Source organism: Balaenoptera borealis (assembly GCF_965194805.1).
Source record: "Balaenoptera borealis genome assembly, chromosome: 8".
Taxonomy (NCBI): Eukaryota; Metazoa; Chordata; class Mammalia; order Artiodactyla; family Balaenopteridae; genus Balaenoptera; species Balaenoptera borealis.
This window is the reverse complement of record NC_138865.1, coordinates 30,088,977-30,113,141: the sequence shown is the minus strand read 5'-3', so window position 1 is coordinate 30,113,141 and position 24,165 is coordinate 30,088,977. Positions and strand designations below refer to the sequence as shown.

General features: G+C 47.5%; 1 protein-coding gene across 1 annotated transcript; it reads left to right on the top strand.

Annotated features, from left to right (window-relative positions):
* Positions 1–8,886: 8,886 nt before the first annotated feature.
* Positions 8,887–16,454, top strand: LOC309633817 (NUT family member 2F-like; the record flags this gene model as incomplete). The annotated part of the gene is made up of 7 exons (XM_082403062.1): positions 8,887–8,902; positions 10,856–11,570; positions 12,524–12,652; positions 13,700–13,832; positions 14,240–14,620; positions 15,022–15,138; positions 15,660–16,454. 7 exons carry the CDS (start codon positions 8,887–8,889, stop codon positions 16,452–16,454), a joined length of 2,286 nt encoding a protein of 761 aa, XP_082259188.1.
* Positions 16,455–24,165: the final 7,711 nt, after the last annotated feature.

The window sequence follows — 24,165 nt, the reverse complement described above, 5'->3', positions numbered from 1 at the left end:
TCATCCTGTTAGCAAGAGGAATCATAAGAGTGGATTTTAGAAAAGTGCACATACATATTTTTATACAGAACATTTCCGGAGGGATACATATTCAACTGTTAGTGGCCACCTCTGAATGCCACCAATGTATTAAAAAACAAAATTTAACTGAGTAAATTTGAAGATTTACTTTGAATTTTGAATAAATTTGCTTTATTAAACGATTCATGAATCAGGCAGCATCTCATCTGATAGAAAGGGAGATACTCCAACGGGTTACACAACATGGAAGGCTTTTTGTTTTTTGGCCACGCCACATGGCATGTGGAAATCTTAGTTCCCTGACCAGGGATCGAACCCATGCCCCGTGCACTGGAGGAGCAGAGTCTTAGCCCCTGGACCACCAGGGAAGTCCCAGAAGGCTTTTAAAGTAAAGAGGGTGGGACAAGGAAAGAAAGTCATCATCAAGGGAAAAAATGAAAGTTCACTGGAGGAAAGTGAAACTTCAGGTGACAATGGCTTCTCATTGGCTGAACTGTGGAATTTTCTGTTAGCTATTTCTATTTTCTATTTCTTGTTGCTGGCCGGGAAGGAAGTCTTCCCTCCTCCAGCTGGGGTAGTAAAGTGGTTGCACTTCCTGTTTGGGGTCAGTAAATGACCTCTTCCTGTTGGGGTAATTGATGATGAGTGACACGGCATGAGAGCTCCCTCTACGGGCCTTCCAGACTCCAATTCTAGTTGAGGTTTCCTTTTGTTAACATTCACAGCATGTTTTATTGGCAGGAGGATTCACAATGAGGGAGAAAAGGCCACAAGACTCACCATAAAGAAGGCTCAGAAATTCCTGGGTGGGTCCAAGGGAGGCACAAGGTGGCTGTGGGGTCAGCTGGTGGCCACAATGATCACATGGTTCCATCTGATGGGTTTGCAGCTCGATGTGGAATAGTGAATAAAAGGGTCAGTTCATACTATCAGAGAAACATGAAACTGAGATAAGCTTCCCACTGCTGGAAGCATCATGAGCCTTCAGAAAAGAACAGAGAACATGTCTAAAGGGTTTGGGAACATCAGAGTCATATCTCCTCAAAGTGGGACTCCCCAGGCTCTCCAGGTCTCAGTTCCCAACTCTCCCTCAGGGACAAAGCCTCCTCACCTCTGTCCTTGTCAGCTCACTGCTCCCTAGAGGTCCTGCCTATCCCTGAGGACTTAGGTTTCCACGGAGACAGGTTGGTTGAGACCTAGTGATACAGTTGACCAGCCTGAAACGCAACAGTTCCCACCACCCTGGGGCAGTTGGGCTCAGGGACACGTGGCTCTGGACCCCATGTGGAGGGTGTTCTTGCACGTCAGCTGTGCCCCAGAAGAGCCAGTAACGCCTGTAGCTGTCCAACTGATTCTCAGGGTATTTTCCTGGTAGAGCCCTTGGTCATCTGACCTCCTATCCAGGAAGCCCCGTGATTTTCTGACTGCTGCCTGTCACGCCAACAACACACCTGTGAAGGTTCTGCTCTGCATGACCATCTGTCCACCAGGCCCCCCCTTCTAGGGACCCAGATGCTAGGACCACCCAAATGCTGAAGGAGTGTCCACCTGCCTAAGGTACAGACACCCCTGTATCCATCTGCATGATTTCTACTGGGAATCAACAACATTTATGGGGATTCTTTGGCCCTAAAGAACAGACCAACCTGATAGAAGCAATGCAATGATTCACAATTACCAGGGTCAATGCACATATACAGGGGCCCATAGCCCCAGATGCCCCACTCACAATTCACATGGGTGTCCCATACGTACCCACCGATGCCCAAATATTCTTGCTTCATACATACATACATCCAAACACGCACAACAGTGGTGTGCTGGTAAGTGCTAAAAAACTCTCCGAGAAAGGTGGGAAAGACTTCACTTATGCTATCTACATGGTATAAATATTCCCAGCATGACCAATCGCAAGCTACCCACTTGCCATCACTGAACACAGAGCTGGGAAGAGATATGCACCATTGACTATCCCAAGATAGTATGAACAAGTTCCAGCACATCCCATACCTTTACCTATGAATTTGTGCACACAATCCACTTACACCCCAAGTAGAACCCTCAACTCCCATCACAGATATATAACCAAAAGGATACCACATATACATATGTGTTTGTACATATACATATATATATATATATCCTGAACACACACGTACATTTCTACCCTCACCCTGAATAAATACACAAACAGACCACCTCTTACTACCTAAATTTTTACAGACGAAACCTTACTCACCCTGAATATTCACATTCCACTCTCACAACTATATATACACACACAACATGGGCCTGAAAACAAACATGTGCAACCAATATGCCATCCAGATGTACACACTGAGTACCTAAACACACAGGCTCACCAAGTACACAACTGTCTCATGTGCAACCCAAAAAAGACCCATATGCAGTCCCACAGCCCTAAAATACATATACTCCAGGATTCCTGCATACACACATAACCTACACCGTCTACTGGTTTCCAAACACACAAACTAAACTCTCACATCCCCCAGAATACATACCCCAGAAGCCCCAGGAACTCAAAAACACACACAGCCACAAATAACCTATTCTTATCAAATACAGCTGACCCTTGAACAGCTTGGGGGTTAGGTCGCCAACCCTCCATGCAGTGGTTCTGCATCCATGGATCGTGTAGTAGTCCTGTAGTATTTACTGGAAAAAAAATCCACTAGAAGTGGACCCGTGTGGTTCAAACGTGTGTTGTTCAAGGGTCAACTGTACATATAAGTCCACCTCACTAATACTGAGAACACACATACAAGCAACACCACTAAATTCTTCAGGCATTACATTTGGAAATAGACACATAGAGGACTCTAAGCCTCCTGATATACTCACAAATCACAAATACACACACCCACAAACTACTCATGACTATACACCCCAAATGCTCAGACACACTCAAAACAGAAAAACACCGACAACCTCTGCAGTCTTACTAATATACATACACAATTCTCACACACCTATGGACACACACATGCAAATATTCCCAAGCCCTGAACATACAGATCCCCTCCCAAACACTATACGTTATGCTACCTCTCCAGAATACAAGCTTCCCACCACTACCCCAACATATAAACTGTATATGTGGGGGGGGGTGTTTATATATATATATTTCTACCCTCACCCTGAATATATAGACAGACCACCTCTTACTCCTACCAAACACATGTATAAACACCCTAGCATTCTCCAAAGAAATACACTTTGAATACTCCTAACAACTCCATACCTTATGAACAAACTTTGATAATGCATGAACCTAATGATGGACACACACACAGATTAGAATACACAAGTAAGATACATGCAAGTATCTCCAGCAAACCATTTATGAAACAACTTCCGTATATCAAATTATCCCTAGCTATTAGGAGCCAGCTCACACATATGCAAATACTCACAAATACCCGTATCACATATTTCTAATATATAGAAATGCAATTGTCCAACTTCCCTGTAGAAACATAGAACCCCACCTCTTTATCAGATATACATATACTCACTTCCCAAAATACATACGCTTAAGAGGCTCCTACTGAAAATTACAAATGCACAGCCTCAGCAAATATTCCTCCAAGTGGCCATGCCCCTTGAATACACACACAAACTCATTTAACACATAACTCTCCACAAGTCCCAAATAGAACCACAGTTACCCAGAACACTACAAATATGCAATAATATCACCCTATATGCCCTTTGTTCCAAATACACATACAGTACCACACTACTGGCATATACATAACCCCACATTCCCAACCTCTCACACAGAATTAACTCTGCCATCTTGCAGAATACAGAATCATACAAACACAACATACCTACATATACAACATCCACCAGTCCCAGAAAATAGTCACAGACTTGCCCTCTACACATCCGAATATACATAGACAGCTCCTGAAAATGCACCCACACAAACATCCCATAACCATACAACGTGCCCTGAATACACAAATGATCATCCTACATTCCCCAAATATACAAAATAAACAGACTGGACACCCAAAGTAATATACACCACTACTTTTCCTGACATTACCCTTATGCATATGCAGATAATCCTTCCAAATCCACCATTAGACACACATAAATCCCCAAATTCATGGGTGATAAAAACACATGTAAACATATTCCCCAAACACCTAATTACAAACACCTAACCACCAACTCCTTGAGTATGCCTGCGTCACATCTCAACACCCTCCAAGTACAACACTCACTCTTACACACTCTCACAAAAACACAGGCATGACCTCCCTTCAGACACAAACATCCACAGACAAAACCAACCCACACCTTTGACTACATATCAGATTCCCACCAACCAATTAAATATGTACAGACCCCATCTATGCTTGCAAATCAATCATGATTTGACATCAGACTACAAATACATGTTTATTACCACATTCAGCAAAGTTGCTCCCATCACTGACAAAAGAATGCAGTTTGGACATAAGTGTTGATTGATGTTTTTATGATAAGAAGGAAGACACTAGTGAAACCATGAGTGTGTTCCTTCGATCTTCACTCATTTTCCAATCACCTGAGCTACACCTTTGGAATCAGATGAGGGTTTTCAACTCGCAAGAACGTCCCTCTAGCTTTTGGACTCTTCAGAACGCGCAGCCTAGATCGGCACCTGTTTAATAGCTCACACACACTACTTACCCCCCACCGTAGGCCCCGCAATCACTGAACCCTTCATGCAGCCGGCTCCCCAGTGGTGCCAATAACCCTGGGGTAAACCCCTCAAGGGAATCGAGCTCTATGGGGGCGTGAATCCACATTGTGGGGAGTCTCCTTACACGGACAAGGGCACAAATAACCCACAGGGTGAACACCAGCGCAGAGCGGTGACACCTGAGGGGTGAAAAGTCCCCGTACCCCTTACCTCAGGGTTCCTAGAATTGACTCCAGAGGCGGCCATGACAGGCCCCGCCCCCGCTGGACAGCCGTTGGGGCCCCAACCTCCGCGCTCGCGCATGCGCTCCTGTCTTCTGGAGCCGAGCCAACTGCCCCAACAGACGCCAGGAGCTGTTGGAGGACGGCGGTCCACGTGCCTGAGAGCCCCGCCCCAGTGGGCGTGCGCAGGCGTGCGCAGGCGTGCAGGCGCGGGGCATGCGGGGATCTGTTCCAGGAGGTCTCTGCAGGAGAGGAGAGAAATGCAGGGTCGGGCACGCTACGCAGCATCTCTGGCGACGCTCCTCGCCGGGAACCTTCGTGACGGTGTCTTCTTAAAACCAGCTCTTGTGAGATGTGCACTCGTGATTTTTCTATTGCACACCTGAAACCCATGCACTTAGCTACAAAGAGTTCTGGAGAGCTCCACTCTAAGCACAGTAGCCTCAAATTGGGGCAAGTGCTTTCATGCCCTTTGGACTGCAGTTCCTTGGTTCTTCTTTATGCCTTTCAAAAAACAGTAGGTCCTTTTTCCTAGCAAGCCTGAAGTTTCCGCTAAAGAACAATTCTAGCAAAGAATTCAGACCTGGGAAACACTCTTAAGATACTGTCTCCTGACTCCATTCCTAGAGTTTTTCCAAACGTATTTACTCTACTAGAATATTTTTTCTCAGTGTATTTAATACATGGAGGTTTTTCAATAAATGTTGATTCACAGGTGTTTCCTTTGTACGGTTTTTTTTTTTTTTAATAACTTTGAGAGAGAGTGGACAATCTGGGCCAATTTCAACACAGCAGGTAGTATGGGAACAATTTTCCTTTCCCTCCCTCCTTTTTTGTAATATCTTGCAGACTTTCAGTTGGCATTAAAAACAACAACAACAACAAAAATAGTAGCAGGATCAACTTACTGACCTGACTTTGTAATACTTCCCAAAGAAACTTCAATCATCAGATCCTCTTTCTGGTCAATTGCAAGATTAGAGCATTTCTCACTCAACAGGATGCCTCTGAAGACCCCTCACGTCTAACAGCACTAAGCGCCTCCAAGTGCACAGACTTGAAAACTCCACAAGACACAAACATGGTATCTCTTCATTTCTTTAACGTTTCGTGATTGAGTGGAAGATGAACTGTCTTCTGAGGCTTGTGATGCATGTCCAGAGATGTTTTTTCTCAGTAGTCAATGCCTGCCCGCAGCCTCTGTGCAGGAATAGTCAGAGATCATGATCCAAAGGACTTTTAGATACTCCCTTCTGTGACTACTCTTCCCAAATTACATTTGGGCTAATTTGATTATCTCTGTCTCTGGGGTGTAGGATTTTGAAGTATTACAAAAGTGATTGCAGAATTGGGACTGGCTAATTTTTGCACAGTGCAATTTTTGTATCAGTGGCCTTGAGAAGAGTCCTTCAAATACTGTATCAGAATTATGAGTGAGAATCTTGTAAATAATTGGTTGAATGACTGAACAAAGGGAGGAAGCAACAAGGAAGCCTGCCTTTCTCGAGTGCCTGGGTACAATATTTTGCCTCACCATCCCTCTAGTATGAAGTTATTGGTTGAAAATCATATGAGTTTTCCTTCATTGTAAAAGCTCCAGTACTGAGCGATATTCCCAAACTGTTTATTTTTTTTTCAGTCCCCGACAGGAGTTTCTTTAGATATAAAGTTCACCATGCTGTTGCTTGAAATATTCTCACCTTATCTTCTCATCTTCTTCTGAGTCAATTTTTCCTGACAAGGGGCAAGGAACTTCTTAAGCACCAACAGGAGTCTTTTTCACACTGTGGAACAGTCCTTCTAAACCTCTGTTTCCTTCCCCAACACCCCACAATCAGTTGGAGTTCTACTGCAGCTACAGCAGTGAGAGAATCTCGTCTCGCAAGAGATTTGGTTGCCATCCTCTGAGGTTTTCAGCCTTCATCTCCCTTGACAAGTTTCCTAACAGTCCTCTCTTCTCACAACACAAACCACGAATACTCTTTCATATCATTTTGATAGTGGTAAACTGACTGACATGGATTCTCAATATGAAAATAATAATCAGACAAGTTTTGTAAAAGGAATGCTACCATGATTCCCATGCAGATGGGGCCATATGCAACGATGAGCCTAGATTCTAAAGAGCAAGTGTATGTAATGCAGACAGGAAATTAACAAACTTGTAAGCAGGGCTTGCAGGCTAGGATTTAGATGCAAGTGGGCTTGTCTGAATGGGGATTGGACACTGGTGGATAAACTCTTGGCATTGTGTCAAGGTGCACATCCATCTCATGGGTAGTGGACTTTTAACACCTAGAAAAACCAGGGCTCTAGGATGTTTAGTCCCTTTAACATAAGGAAAGAGAAGAAGATTTTCTGCCTTCTTGTTCCTTACTTCTGTCCTTACCCCTACTAAGCCAAGATGTTCAGTGCTATATGATGGCTCTTCCAAATCCATTTCATCCAAAGAGCCTGCAGATTTTGTGTATGTTTACAGTTGTGTTTTCTGTTGGAGCCAAGGTGCACACTTGAGTCTCGTCACTCCAAGTTCTCTTTCTCATAAGGATGAGTAACTGATAATAGCTTAGTATGTTCTAATTTTTTGGTAGTGTTGCCAGATAAAATACAGATTTCGAGTTAAACATAAATTTCAGATAAACAGGGAAAGAATTTGCAGTAAAACTATGTCCAAAATGTTGCATGGGACAAAGTTGTACTAAAAATGAATTCATTGTTTATGTGAAATTCAAAAGTCAAATTCAGTTAGGCATTTGTTACTTTTCTTTACTAGATCAAGCCACCCTATTCTTTCAGGTCTTTGAAATGTAAGAGACTAGAAATTGTTGTTCTAGGAATCTAGTGCAGAAACAGAGGAGCCACGATACCCGTACAAAGACAATCATTGGAAATATCCTCAGATATATAGGAACATATATGAATTTTCAACTAGAAAAAAAAATGAAGGCATTTTAAAAACTGAAAACAGATTGCCTTCGTTTTTAGTTGCATGACGTATCTCTGGGAAGATTTTAATGAAAGAGATAACACTGGTTTCCTCCGGGAAAGAGGATTGGGTTGACACGGGAAAGAGGTGGGAGGAGGACTCGCCACTGCATATTCCATTTTGCACAATTTAATTTTGAACCATGAGAAGGTGTTACTCGCTTAAAATATTACACTAAAATCATTTAAAAGGTAAAAAACTAAATCTTTTACAACCATGGAATACTATGAGAAAGACATTTAGTGAATTCTGGTCTTGGACATGGGGGCTGCATGACGGTTTTTTGATGGACGGGGGCTTTCCAGCACAAAGGATCATTAGTAAGGCTGGTCCTGCTGGATGTTGGTTGGAGCACAAGGACCACTCCCTTAGGAGTGATGTACATACAGCAGTCAAAGACACTGGATCTGCTGAGACAATCCTAATTTCAAATACTCAGTTCCATGTGGCCATAAATACCCAAGTGTTTATCAGACTAACAGTTCTGAATTTTGTTCAGAAAGTCTAGTCTCTGTTGAAGTAAGTCAAGAGCCAGGTAGGAAGCAGAGTGTGTTGAGGGACACAAAACTAGGTTGATGGAAAAAGAAGTGAAAGGAAGGGAACATCAAGTCCAACCTCGGTGCCTTGAATCAAAAAAACAGTTTATAAACTGCATAAAGAGGCACACGCCAATTGTGTTGCCACTGTGTGAGGTGGAAGGAACTTCCGGTTCTTGCCTACCTGCCAGAGCCCTCGTGGAATGTCTCCCCACCCCCACCCTACCCAGACCCACGTGCCCTCTGCCCCTCCCTCACTGCAGAATGTTTAGATTCAAACCTGCCCCTCCTTCACTTGGATCCTGAGCGTCTGCTGAAGCAGGTCACTCTCTGGGTCCTGGTCTTGACTTTTCTCATTGAGGCTACCAGGCAGCAGTAGTCCGTGCCCAAGCCTGCAGGATGGCTTCAGAAGGAGGTAAGCCTATAGGCTGGGGGTGTGTTCTCAGAGACCCTGCCATCCCTCACATCCTTCGGGTTCACACGTGACACTTCACGGTGGGCACACAGTTGGACTGAAGTAGAGGGAGAAGAGAGCCCTGGACACACGAGGACATTTCACCTGGGGAGACTGGGGAGCCTGAAGAAACCTGAGACTGCACTGGGGAGGAGGGGTCATTGGAGGTGGATCAAGAGGAATTGCCCTGGCTATGGAGAAAGGATGGCAGCAGGCAGGTTGATTCTTTCTAGAAGGGAGACAAGCCACTTTGAAACGTGTGTGTAAGGATGTGTGTGATGTCCTGGTGGTGACACAGGGAGGGTCATGAGGAAAGCCTAGACCTGTCTTGTGTTCCTGAGACACCTGAAGCTTGCCTCACCATATCTTTCTAAGGCATTTGAACAGGAGCATACTGTATCTAAGGGGGCCGTGGGGAGAGATGGTCTTGGTGAGAAAACTATTCAGTGGGGCTGTGTGTGGCCACACCTGCAGTGAAGTGTCCTCTCCGAGAGCTAGGCAGGAGGTTACTCTAACTGCCGCAGCCCACACCTCGTCCACTCCTCCCAGCCCAGAGCTCACTTCTCAGTTCAGGCAACTGTTGCTTGGGATTCAACAGGGGATGGGCAACCGTGTAACTTCAGCCAAGAGAGGGCTCAGATTCCTGAGTTGCTCTGAATTGTTCTTGCTTTTGTGGAATCGCAGTACTTCAGACCTACTTCATCTCGTCCCATATCTCATGGTGGACTCTCAGGCTGCCTTGAGAGGAAGAGTTTGTTCATATTTCATGTCACTCCTTCATGGACAGGGGACAGATGTGGAGTGGGGTTGTTATGGGTGGATTGTCTGTGAAGGCTGCTTCCTCTTTTAAAGGGGGAAGGAGTGTAGCCCAGGGGCAGGAAGACGATCTTCTGTGTTATTATTAAACGTCCTATGACACCTGTTCTAATTAATTAGGTGCACCGTGGTGTGTACCTTGTTCTCCTGAACAAGGATGTGTTCCAGACAACTTGATCGCCATGGCACCTGGCTTATGCCTGCTTCTTAGATTGTCTTTCCATTATTGGGAGCTGGAGGGGGAAGGACCACAGGCGGTCTGTACTCCCACGACCAATGTAACATGACAATTCTTTGGCCCTTGTTTAATCCTCTGCAGCCATCACTGGCTGTGAAATGACAGAATCTAAGGGACACGCACCTACTTCTCAGACCCCCCCAACCCGCACCGCCTCCTAGGAACAGAACTCCTGAGTGATGACAGTGACTCTGGGCACTGGGGAGGGGGTGGCAGGACCTGGCCCATGTTACATGTCTGCTGTGGGTTGTTCTGAGATGCAGGTGCATTCTGGGCCAGTGTTAAGGCTTTGTATCAAGATTCCATTAGAGAGATATTTTCCAGCATTTTGTTTTGTTTTGTGAGGCTAGGAAAGAAAGAGGGGATTTCTACTGAGCATCAGGAAAAGGAGGACTGAGGAGGAGGTGGGGCCCCAATATTTTACACAGTGCCTGTCCACAAAGGGCCTTTGGGTGCCTAGAACTTACCTTGGAGAAGGTCCCTACCTGCTAGTACGCCGGCTGAGGGGCATTTCTCACAGAGCGGATGTCCACCCAGTTCCAGGTCTTGGGAGACAGCCTGTGAGGCTTAGGTGCCAGGGGGTGCCTTAGGGAGGCTCTCCAAGTCAGTGCTTGCTGAGGCGATTTCTTCTCGGCAGACAGGGTTCAGGGACCTTGGTGGATGGGCACGGGGTCGCCAGTGGAATAATTCTCAACTGGAGGTCAGGGCATGAAAATCACTTGAAGACATTTGCACGCTGCACAGTTTCCCTTGTCCAAGTGTCCCTCACCTGTGGAGATGTACACTCTGATGCCACAGAAAGCCTCGGTCCCACTTGCCCATTCTCCTCCTCCATTCACTCCTTTCCTTTGCCTCAACAGCATGTCCAGTGCTGGGAACGGATGTGACCATGAACCCCGGTGCCTCCTTGTCTACTTTCACGGCAGTGCCCTTCCCTCCACCCATTCCTGGCGCCCAGCACCGGCCACCCTGGCAGCAGCACCTGCCACGTCCCATCACCCCAGCATTCCCTCCTGGCAGCAGCCTGCTGCTGCCAGCTTTCCCCAGGACGCCTTTGGTGGTTAATGGTGGCCATGGCCCCAGTGTCCCTGGGGCTTGCAACCTCACTGTCCAAGTCAGGTCACAAGGGAGGCCAGTGGGGGCCCCCCAGACTCAGACCTTTGTCGTTACTCAGGCCCCCCTCAACTGGAGCGCTCCAGGGGCCCTCAGCAGGAGTGCTGCATGTCCTGCACCCGTATTCATAGCAACCCCTGTGATGGGGACCGTTGTGACTGCTCCAGCTGTTGGAGTTAGTCAGGCTGGCAAGGGAGGCTGGACCCCAGGCTTTCCTCCTCAAGCTCCACCACCAGCTGCCCAGCTGGCCCCTATCATTCGCCCAGTGAACTCTGGGCTATGGCCACATGGCACTTCCAGGGAGGGCCGCCTGGCCACCAACCAGTCCAACGCCTCGCAGGATGGCTCCTCTAACACCCAAAGCGTGTACAGTAACTTCCGACGTTGGCAACACCTCAAGCCCCTGGCCCGGAGACACTTTCACCTGAGTCCTGATGCAGAAGCTTTTTCCTGCTTTCTCATGTGAGTGAACGCTCAGGGGGTCCTGAGCTTATGGGAGCTTTTAGATAAAGAGGAACTGGGGATGGACTCGCACGTTAGCTTTCTAGGGATACTGGAAGGAAGGTGTGAGGGCGATGTCCATGCTATGAGAAGGCACATTGTCGGTCACATGGGTGGGCCTACCAGTCCGTGACATCAGGACTGAAATGTGCCCTATCTCAACTGGCCCCACCACCCTGTGAGTCTGGCCAGCTTGCTCTTCCATGATTCTCATGGTAATCTGGACTGAAGACTTGCAGTCAGAGAGGGTCGTGGTGTAAGGTGAGGAGCCAAGGAGTGGATGCCGCACTGTCCTGTGGTGCCGTGTCCTTCATACAGGACTTGAGCGTACATGGCCAGGGGAGGTCACTTCAGAGGAGGGGGAGGAGCGCGGGGCCCAGGAGAGCGCTTTATGCATGCCTCCACTTCGTTGTGGAGAATTCCACGAGGAACAGGGTGATGGTAGAGCTCTCCTAAGGGCGTGGGCTCTCTCCCACTAGAGTTGTGAGCCTGGCAGGCATTTCCATCCTAAACCTCCGGTCCCTCGTAAAAAGGGGACAATTACACTTCACTCAGAGGACTGTGCAGAAGACTCCTTGGGCTAATCTATGAAGTGTTAGCAGATTGCTTGGCACATGCCACGCCTCATTGATGATAGTGATTTTTATGATGAAAATGCAGGCTTGAAGAGGAAAAGAGCTCCCCAAGACAAAATGTCTCAGCTCTAGCCTGGGAGTGGATGGTCATCCTTGAGTGAGTGTGAGGCGGTGACAGCAGTGGCTGGGAAGGCTTGTCTTTGCCCTCCCAGACGCCCGCCTCTCACCCTCCTGTCGCTCAGTCATGCTGTGTTGAGTGATGTGTGGTCCACATTGTCGGGTGGGGTCAGGCAGGTGGGGGCTGGGCTGTGCCCAGAGACTGACCCCGAGGGCTTACAGCCCAGTGCTTCGATCCCTGGCCCGCCTGAAGCCCAGCATGACGCAGGAGGAGGGACTGTGGAGGGCCGTGCAGGAATGGCGGCGCTTGAGCAACCTTGACCGGATGATCTACTACAAGATGGCGGAAAAGTGAGTCAGCGTCCTGGGCCCAGGGGCTGCGTGGAGGGTGAGGCGAGTGGGTGAGGGCGGGGTCTGGCCGTGAGGGTGCTCATCAGAGAGGACAGAGGACAAGGGCTGTCACCCAGCACAGGGTCCCCGCAGCCCAGGGGCCCTACTGTCCTCCAGAAACCCCTCCCTCACCTTGAGAGTTTGAGACTTCTGTCCTTCCTCCACCAGGAGCTCTGCCTTCCCCTGATTTTGACCTACCCTTGCCTTGATATAAAGGTCTTAGGACGGGGCAGGGTGAAGCCGTGAGTCCAGTAGGGGTCCAACTCCGGCCATATGGGCTGGGCCGGGGAAAGAGCTCCACCCGCCAGCCTGCTGCTTCCTTAGTGGTGGATGGCTGGCGGCCACTGACATCGATTTGGGACCCCCTCTCCTTATGAAAAGTGGCCTAAGTGGGTACCCTGGAATCCCTGAAGAAGCTGGGGAAGCCAGCTGTCGTCAGCCCAAGGGTCTCCGGCCCTTCCAGTGTTTGCTCCATGGTAATCCCCTTGGTTTAAGAAACAAAACCAAACAAACGAGTGCCTCTCAGAGGAAAGGAAGGCCTCTCCTCTAAGCTCAGCATCCACATCGTCCAGCCTCTCCTGGGCCCTGTCTCCAGGTTTATCTTCCAGGACTCTCATTCCCAGCCCAGGGTCCTGGATTCGGGCAAGGACCCCTGTGGGGAACACATGCCTGTTCCAGCCTCTGGCTGTCAGCCCTTCATGTGGTTCTGGATGGGGATGGGGGGCATGAGGAGGGTGCCCCCTGGGTCAGCCATGTGTCCCGTTGACCTGGTTCAATTCAGCGACCTGGGTCTATGCTGTTGAATGCCCTCCAGTGCTGGTGAGGCAGGAAGGGTCCCAGATCTTGTTATCACTTCCAGGAGCAGCTCTCTGCTGTGGACAGCACCTCACAGGGCCTTGACGGCCCCAAGGCACATCCTCTCCCAGTGCCTCATTCTTGGCTGCCTTTGTTGGGCTCCAGAACCCAGGCCTTTTTCTCAGGGTGGCCTGTGCCTCCGTCACCCCCCAGGTTCATGGAATTTGCGGCCGAGGAGGAGACGCACATTCAGCATTTGCAGTGGATGCAGTGCGCGCAGGACCTGCCTCCTCCAGCCCCACCGAAGCTGGATCCTCGGGGGCCCCCAGCCCCGAAAGTGCGCCTTCAGCCAGGCACCCAGCTTCCCACTGGAGCTGAAGGCACAGGTAACAGGGCCTAGGGTTGGCCACCGTCCCCATGTGGATCCTTTTCCTTCAAGACAGGGGCATTGGTCTTTCAACCAAAACAGCCACCGAGGCGGGGGTTGGGGGGGTGGGGTCTCAGCTGCCCTTTGTCACTACGGGGTATTGACTTGGTCAGTTTTGTAACTCCTCTCACACCTCCCTGTCAAAGGACCCCACACGAAGTCTGCCTAAGTAGTGGGCTTGAAGGGGAGACCCCTAGAAAATTGGAGGTTCCCCACTTCCTTACTTGTGACTCTCTTAGATGACCCCCTAACCTCCCCTCTCCAACTGTGCATGAGGCTTCAGATGGTCCTGGCCCCTCCCACACCCACATCAATGTCCCCCAAACAATGCCCTCACCAACGTGCGGTCGGTGGTCAGGAGGTGGACCGGGAGTCCCTCACCTTCCTTCCCTTCCTCCTGCTCTGCCTCAGCCTGTGCTCCCAGGATGTGCGGCCCCAGGGCCCAGCCCTCGCACCCGAAGCCACACAGATCCCAGCGGACCCCGGAGCCCAAGGCGCCCAAGGAGATTCCCCCTGAGGCTGTGAGGGAGTATGTGGACATCATGGAGGCGCTGGTGGGGCCCGTCCACTCAGCCACTGGCGAATCAGATGCAGAATGTGGAGAGGATGGAAATGAGCTGAAGCAGGAAGAGGACAGCACCTACTTGGACCCGGGTCTCTTGAGCTACATTGACAAGCTGTGTTCCCAGGAAGACTTTGTCACCATGGTAGGCTGGGCTTGGAACCTGGGGTCTACAAGATGCCAGGGCATGGAACTCTCAGCACCCAAGATCTGGGTTCTGCTCAGGCCGATGGGACTTAAGCTCAGCTCCTTGTTCCTGAGCCTGGTGTTAGGGGAGGTTTACGCAGGTGTATGTGTGTATATGTTTGTGTCTGTGTGTATGCCTTTGTGTCTGTTTATGTGCATCTGTATATGTGCTCTTTTGTGTGTGACTGTGTATGTGCATGTGTGTATGTGTGTGTGTGTGTGTTTGTGTGTGTGCTGACCATCCCCGCCTTGTGGAGGAGAGTGGGGGTGGGTCTCTGCTTTTCACTTTCCCTCCTGGTCTTCTTGTGTCACAGGCCACTCCTGGCCAAGGATGCTCACAGCCTCTTCTTTCTGTCCAAGGTGGAGGCAGTCATTCACCCTCGATTCCTGGCAGAATTGCTTTCCCCAGACCCACAGCTGGATCTCTTGGCCCTTGCTGAGGAGCTGGAGCAGGAGGAAGGACTCACCCCTGAAGAAGTGAGCCAGGGGAGGGAGAGGGACACTTAGGGAGCCAGGGGACTCCAGGGGAGGGGGGACCCCAGGTGATCCAGGGGACAGGGGAAACCAGGTGGCCCAGGGGAGCCAGAGGAGGGAGGGATCGCAGGTAGAACAGGGGAGACAAGGGACACCCAGGAAGACCAGGGCACGGAGGGACCCCAGTGAGCAGGCGAGAGCTAGGGCCCCAGAACAGGAGGCCCACATGGCTCTGTCCATCCCTTCCCTACCTCGGAGACCTGGCATGGGGAAGGGCCCTCTCTGGGGTGGGTACAGTGCAGGGTGATAGGAAGGAGAGGATGGGGAGCCGGGAGTGGAGGGAAGGACACACAGCTGGGAATAAGGTGCAGGAGGATGGCAGGAATGCCACCGTGTCTGTATTTGGAGTCTAGTCCTGGGGTCACCCGTCCCCTCCTCCCCCCCAGGGCCATTGTCCCACTGCCCAGTGCTCCTCCTCTCACACGTGCGTGTGGAGCCGTCACTGTCCTCCTCCCTCCTACCAGCTGGTGCAGAAACGACTCCTGGCCTTGAAAGAGGACGAGGGTGGGCCGGCAGCCCCGAGCCACAGTGCACCCGGAATGGGCTCAAGTCCATCTGAGTCCCACGCCGGCCAAGGTGCCCAGAGGCACGACCAAGACCGCCATCGAGGGGTCAGTGATGAAGCCTGCCCACCAGAGAGTGATTTTGAGGCTCTTCATAGGCCCATCCGAGCAGACACTGGCCCGTTCGGGCCCAAAGTCTTTGTTCCCTGTCGAGGACGTCAGGAGGTCTCTCCATTCCTTGCCGGACGGCCCTCCCCTCCCCAGGGTCAAAGGCACACTGGCCCTCTACTGGGACCCAGGGATGCGTCTGTTCTCAGAGAGGCGTCTCCTGTTCGGGAGGCCCGAGGGCCCAGGGACGCGTCCAGTGAGGACGAGGAGGAGCTCCCCAGCCTGGCCTTCCTCTTTGCCTCCCCGCAGAGCCTGCTGCCTTGCTGGCTGTCCCAGAGTCCTGCCCCTGCCTCAGGCCTGGCCTCCCCTGGAGGTTGGGGGGCCCAGAGAGCTCCCCAGGACCCCTCCCCTCAGAGAAGAGGCCCCAGCCCAGCTCCACCAGCCGCTCCCAAGTCAAGGAAGCGGGCTCTGTGTGGGCGCCCAGCCGCTGCTGAGAAGCTGCCCATCCCCGGGGCTGGCCACGGGGTCTCTGCGAGGCCAGCCTTGGCTCTGGGCCTGGCTCGCCCCTCACAGCCGAGAAAGAGAAAGCGTGACACTTTTGTCACAGGGAAGAGGAGGAAGAAGAACAGGAAGCACTGCAGCCAGTAGGGAACAGCCGGGCCGGCCCTCCAGGGCGAGCCCCCCAGGGCGGCCCCCAGGGGAGCCTAGGGGCTCCTCCTCACCACAGTGCTGATCCTGGAGGATGTGGGAGGAAGGGAGGGAGGGCAGGACCAGCAGGGCGGGGAGGGGAAGTGCGATTGTGGGGGGTTAGGGAGGTGGGGGAGGTGGGTGTGGGCAGGACCTTTGGAGTGATGTATGTAAATTGTGAATAAAGATAGTTTTCGTGGGAAATGCTCTCAGGCCACTGTCATCTTCTTCGTGTTGAGCTGCTCCATAGAGAGCGAACCTGAGAGGAAGGAAGGGTGAGGGAGGTCACAGGAGCTATGGATCTACAGGTGGCCAAACCTTTCCTCCACATAGACAAGGACTCCTCAGGCTGCCCCTGGGAACGCATAGCTCTCACTTTCCCCAGGGACCCCCTCATCATCCCCTTCTCTAAAGCCTGCTTGGCTAGGGGCCTTCTGGGGCATCTGTAGCATCTTCTGCATCCCTGAACCGTCTGGGGAGGGAGAGCTGCTTTTGTGCCTCTCAGCCCTCTGGACACTAACCAGTTTCTAGGACGGAGCCTGCAGATGGCCCTTGTCTTTATGGAGCTGCTCTCTGCTTCCCTGAAGTGGCCAGGCGATGGCGCTGGGGTGACCCTCCGCTCATCCAGGGTTTCCTGTGTGGGTGGCCTGACCAGACAGGAAAAGTCTTGGCCATGGGGACAGGACTGTCTGCCTCGTCATAGCGGGAGCGTTCTCTAGTCCCACTGGGATTATTGCAATGTGGAGAGTGGTTGAGGCAGCTACCTCTTAATCCCAGTGAGGATGCAACGAGGGGAATGGGCGCGGGGAAATTCATGGGGCACCTGTTACAGGTGTGTCTAAGGGAAACGACAGTTGGGCCCCTTTGTGGAACTTGTGGGATTTCTGTGCAGCAGCATCTCTTTCAACTGAGGGAGGAGGACCCATCTGGCTGTGGCTGTGGGGACTGGCCTTAGGGGCCTAGGGGTGTGCAAAGACACCCCAGAACTACTGTCCCTTCCCTTTCCACCCATGGCTGGACATGTGTGTGTATTGGTATCAACACTGATTTGTATTCCCATAGAAAACAGTTCCTCCTGACAAACTATGACCGTGTTTCACAAGAACAGCTTGCTCACAGGGGCAGCAGGGGTGGGGGAGAGGTGTCTGCGGCCCCAGATCTGGGTGGGAGCTGGGATCCATGCTGAGGAGTGTGGAGGCCTCAGTCACCGTCCTGTGGGTGCCGGCAGAGACTTCGAATCATCAGAGCAGGGGAAATGACCCGCTCATAAGGGTGAGACGAGCAAACAATGAGGGGCAGGGAGCAGACCCCTGCTGTCTCCCCGAACTGCCCCCCCTCCCAGTCTGCTTAGCTTCCGTCACAGCCTGTGCTGGCCCACCTCTGAAGTCCCTTCCTCCTAAAGCACTCAGATGCTCTGATCTTTTGTAGACCTGCCCCGGGCCTCACCCCCCTTCCCTGCTGGCCAAAGGCTCTTCTCCCGGTTCTGAGTTCTGATTCCTTCCCCAGGACCCAGGCGGGGGTTAGGACAACAGGGACTCCCTGAACATGACCCCTACACCATCAGCATGCAAAACTGGGGCCGCAGGCTTCCACAGGTGGCATGGCTCTCTGCTGGACCCTGCAAAGAGCTTGGAGAAGAAAGGGGCTCATGTCTCTCCACCTCCACTAATCTGTAGGTCAGCCTCACAGGTCCTCCTCTGTCCAGGTGGGCAGCACATATGTGCTCCCAGCCCTCCTTGACCCTTTGTGAAAGAAAGTTTTTGCAGCTCAGTAGTCTATTAGTCAAGGTGTCTCAGGGCTTGTTCCTTTTGAAGCCCTACAGGAGAATCTGTTTCCTTTCCCTTTCTGTCTTCTAGAGGCTGCCTGCATTCCTTGGAATTAGTCCCTTCTTCCATCTTCAAAGTGCATCACTTTAATCTCTGCTTCCCTCATCACATGGTCTCTCCAACTCTGACTCTTCCTGTGTCCCTCCTATACAAATCTTTGTGTTTATATATAGCCCACCCAGAAAATTTATGATAATCTCTTCATCTCCAGATTTTTTACTTGGTCACAGCTGCAAAGTCCTTTTTTCCATACAAGGTGACATTCACATATTGTCATAGGAGGGGTTAAACACGGACCTTTTTGGGGAACCGTAATTTACCCTACTAGAAGAAATCCACAAGAATACCTACCATCAGAATCCACATGAATAACAGACTATGACCAAGTGGAATTTATTCCAGGGATGCAAGCCTGGTTCAATGGTAAAAAATCATCAATGTAATCTACCATATTGAGTCTAAAGGAACACATACTGTCACACCAATTAATACAGAAAAGGCAGTTAACGAAATTCAACACCCATTCATATTAAAAATGCTCAGTAAACTAGGAATAGAAGGTCACTACCTCAACCTAATAAAGAACATCTACAAAAAACCTACTTCTAACATCACATGAAATGGTGAAAGAATGAATGTTTTTCCCTGAGTTCAAAAACAAGGTTAGAATGTCCACTCTCATCTCTTAGTTTTCAATGTAGTACTTTAGATTCTAGTTAGTGTAGTGCAGCAAGAAAAGGAAAACAGAGGCATACATATTAGAAAAGAAGAAATATAATTGTCATTATTTACAGATGACATAATTGTCTACATAGAAAATTCCAAGGAATGTATAAGAAAACTCATAATAAATTATAATAAATTGCTGTAGCAGGATCTCAGAATATAAGATCTATACGTAAACGTTAATACACAACATTGATCATATTTCCATATACTAGTAACAAACTGAACGATTGAAAACCAAAATTTAAAACGTAGTAAATAGGTTCCAGTTCAAGGTGGCAACATAGGAAGATCCTGAACCCACCTCCTCCCACAAACGCACCAAATCTACAGCTACATATGGAAAACTTTCCTCTGAAAAAAACTAAAAGATGGTGGAGCAACCCCTTCACATCAGGAAAACCAGAGGGAAACCACATCAAAACAGGTAGGAAAGGCTGAGACACAATTTTTCCATAAATCCCATCCCTGGTGTGGAGACACACAATCAGGAAGGAGCTCAAAACCTGGAGCTTCTCCCTGAGAGGTGAAGGGTTTGGACCCCACACTGGGCACTCCAACTTTTAAGGCTGGCACCTGAGAGGTAGACCCCCAAAACATCTGACTTTGAAGACCAACAAGGCACATCCCATGAGACCCACAGGGCTGTGGTGGACTGAGGAACAGCTCTTAAAGGGCCTGTGCACAGACTCACCTGCCCCAGGGCCAAGTGCAGAAGCAGCCCTTTGAAAAGCACTCTGACTTTTTGTGAAAGAGACTCACTTCCCAATTTTAAAGCATTAATCTGAGGAACAGGGGCCTGCTGGAATACTCCCCAGGGACAGAGGCTGGCGGGTGCCATCTTCCTGCTCTCTCTCTGCCTTGATAAAGCTGAAAGGTGCCATCTTTTTCCCCCTTTTTCCTTTTCTGCAGGTGACAACTTTGTGCTCCAGCCAGCTGGCTCCTTCTTCCCTGCTCTTCCTCTGTCTTGATATATATATATTTTTTTTTCTTCTTCTTCTTTTTCTTTTTTTCTTTTCCCTTTTCCCCTTTATTCAGATGGTGTCATCTTTGCACTCTTCCCACCGCCTCACTCCAGCCAGTAAGCATCATCTTCACAGTTTCCTTCTGATGTGCTCCAGAGAGCCAGAATCTCCAAGACGGGAGATCCCACTTTTGTGGCCTCCACTCAGGGGATGCTCCTTGATCACCTGGCTCTGGAGGCCAGGAGGGATCTCTTTTCTGCATCCCATGGGACTGTAACAATTGGAGAGACAGTTCTTGGCAGGATACCACCCCCAGGATGTACCACTACACATCAGACTGAGACACAGTCCCAGCCTTTACATGAAAAAGGCCTAGTTGCTAGTAGGGACAAGACTTAAGAGCAGGCTTCAGGTTCAGCACACATCTAGAGGCTACGGATGTGCTCTCAAGGAAGGTAGGCTGGGGGTACCATCTTTCCACCCTCACTCTGCCTTACTACAGTTCACTGGTATCTCCCAGAATGGAGCTTGTACACTCATCTGAAGCCCTGTTTTCTTGTGACTGCTCCCCAGGGAATATCTTCAGATTGCTTGCTTCTGGGGCCCAGCAAGGCTTACACTTGCAATCTCACAGGACTGAATATATTTGCATTCTTTAAAAGCTGTTACCAAATTGTCTGGCTTCCTATCAACCTGAATCTAGGTGTTGACTGAGATCCTCCAGTTTGGGATGCTCACTGGTCTTGGCACACCCTCAACTGGTGGGAGGGTGTGCCAAGTCTATTAACAATAAACTGCTTAGACAATCACAAAGGTTTGAGAGGCAACCAAGAGTAGACAGCGTTAAATGACAAGGTTCATCTGTCACACAGCTCTTCAAGACTGGGAGATGTGACTATTTCACTTAATGCGTAGAAACCAACACAGAGAGTCAAGCAAAATGAAGAAAGAGAGGACTATACTCCAAAAAAAGAACAAGATAAAACCTCAGGAAAAAATCTTAATGAAATGAACATAAGTAATTTACTTGATAAAGAGTTCAAAGTTATGGTCATAAAAGTGCTCACTGAACTCAGAAGGAAAATGGATGAAAACAGTGAGAACTTCAACAAAGAAATAGAAGATATAAGAAAGTTCCAAATAGAAGTCACAGAACTGGAGAACGCAATAACTGAACTTAGAAATACAGTAGATGAAGCACAAGAAAGAATAGGTGAACTCAAAGACAGGTCAGAGGAACTCATCCAATCAGAGAATAAGGAAGAAAAAAGAATGAAAATAATTAATATAGCTTAAGGGATTTATGGCACATCAAATGGAATAACATTCACCTTATAGGAACTCCAGAAGGAGAAGAGAAAAAGGGGCAGAAAACATTTGTAGAAATAATATCTGAAAACTATTCCTAACCTGGGGAAAGAAACAGACATCCAGATACAGGAAGCCCAGAGAGCTCCAAAGCAGATCAACCTAAAGAGATCCATACCATGAAATATTAAAATTAAAATGTCAAAGTTAAAGATAACAAGGGAATCTTAAAATCACCAAGAGAAATACAACTTGCTACATACAAAAGAACTTCCATAAGACTATCATCAGATTTTTTAGCAGATATGTTACAACTCAGAAGGGAGTGGCACAATATATTCAAAGTGCTGAAAGAAAAATCTTTCCAACCAAGAATACTTCACCCAGCAAATACTTCACCCAGTTATATTCAGAACTGAAGGAGAGATAAAAGAGTTTTCCAGATGACTAAACGTTAAAGGAGTTCATCACCACTAACTCAGCCTTACAAGAATTGTTAAAAGAACTTCTTTAAGCTGAAAAGAAAGGGCACTAATTAGTAACAAGAAAACACATGAAAGTATAAATCTCACCAGTAAAGGTAAGTGTATATAGTAAAGGTAGTGGATTAATGAATTATAAAGCTGTATGAAGGTTAAAAGACAAAACTCGTAAAAAGACTTATAATTAAAATAATTAGTTAAGGGATATACAACATAAAAACATGTAAAATATGTCATCAAAAACATAAAATGTGAGGAGGGAGGAGTAAAAACTTTGACCTATAGAATGCATTCAAACTTAAGTTGTTATCAACTTAAAATAGACTGTTAAAAATATAAGTTGTTAAATGTGAGCTTCATGGTAACCACCAAGCAAGCACCTAGAGTAGATGCACAAAAGATAACAAGAAAGGAATCTAAACATACAACTAAAGAAAGTCATTAAGCCACTAAGGAAGAGAGCAAGAGAAGAAAGGAACAGAGAAATCACAAAATAGCCAGGAAACAATTAACAAGATGGCAATAAATACATACTTATCAATAATTATTTTAAATGTAAATGGACTAAAGGCTTCAATCAAAAGACATAGGGTGGCTGAATGGATTAAAAAAGAAGACCCATCTATATGTGGCCTATAAGAAACTCATTTCACAGCTAAAGACACACACAGATTGAAATTGAAGGGATGGAAAAAGATATTCCATGCAAATGGAAACCAAAAGAAAGCTGGGGTAGCTATCTATAATTATATCAGAAAAAATAGACTTTAAAACAAAGACTGTAACAAGAGACAAAGAAGGACATTACATATGGATAAAAGGGTCAATCCAATAAGAGTATATAACATTTGTAAATATTTATGCATCCAACATAGGAGCACCTAAATAAATAAAGCAAATAGTAATAGGCCTCAAAGGAAAAATAGCAATACCATAATAGTACGGGATTTGAGTATCGTACTTACATCAACAGATATATCATCCACACAGAAAATCAATAAAGAAAGATTGGCTTTAAATGACATGTTAGATCAGATGGATTTAACATATATATATAACATTCCATCCAAAAGCAACAGAATATACATTCTTCTCAAGTACACATGGAACATTCTCCAGGATAGATCATATGTAAAGCGAAAACCAAATCTTAACAAATTGAAGAAGATTTAAATTATATCAAGCTCCTTTTCTGACTACAATGGTATGAAACTAGAAATTGATTACAAAAAGAAAACTGGAAAATTCACAAACACGTGGAGAGTAAACAACAAATTCCACAATACAGTAAAATGGTCATCTAACATGATCCAGTGAGATTTATTCCTAGGATGCAAGGATGGTTCAATATCTGCAAATCAATCAATGTGATATACCACATTAACAACTTGAAGAATGAAAATCATATGCTCCTCTCAATAGATGCAGAAAGACTTTTGAGAAAACTCAACATCAATTTATTATAAAAACTCTCAATGAAGTGGGTATAGAGGGAGCATACCTCAACATAATAAAGACCATATATGACAAGCCCACAAATAACATCATATTCAACAGTGAAAAGCTGAAAGCTTTTCCTCTAAGATCAGAAACAAGACAAAGACGACCACTAAAGTCCTAGCCAGGGCAATTATGCAAGGAAAAGAAATAAAAGGCATCCAAACTGGGAAGAAAGAAGTAAAACTGTTACTATTTGCAGATGACATGACACAATATATAGAAAACCCTAAAGACTCCATCGAAAAACTGTCAGAACTAATAAATGAATTGAGTAAATTTGCAGGATATAAAATCATTATACAGAAGTATGTCACATTTCTACACACTAATAACAAACTAACCAAAAGAGAAGTTAAGAAAACAATCCCATTTACAATTGTATCATAAAGAATAAAATAAGAATAAATTTAACCAAGGAAGTGAAAGACCTGTACACTGAAACTACAAGGCATTGATGAAATAAATTGAAGAAGACACAAAGATACCCCATGCTCATGTATTGGAAGAATTGATATTATTAAAATGTCCATACTCCTCAAACAATCTACAGATTCAATAAAACTCAATCAAAATTCCAGTGACATTTTTCACAGAAACAGAACAAACAATTCTAAAATTTGTATGGAACCACAAAAGGCCCTGAAAATCTTGAGAAAGAAGAAGAAAGCTGGAAAATGCATGCTCCCTGATTTCAAACTATATTTCAAAGCTATAGTAATCAAAACAGTATAGTATTGGTATAAAGGGAGACACATATCAATGAAAAAGATAGAGAGCCCAGAAATAAACCCATTCATATATGGTCAATGAATTTACAACAAAGGAGCCAAGAGTATACAATAGATAAAGGACAGTCTCTTCAATA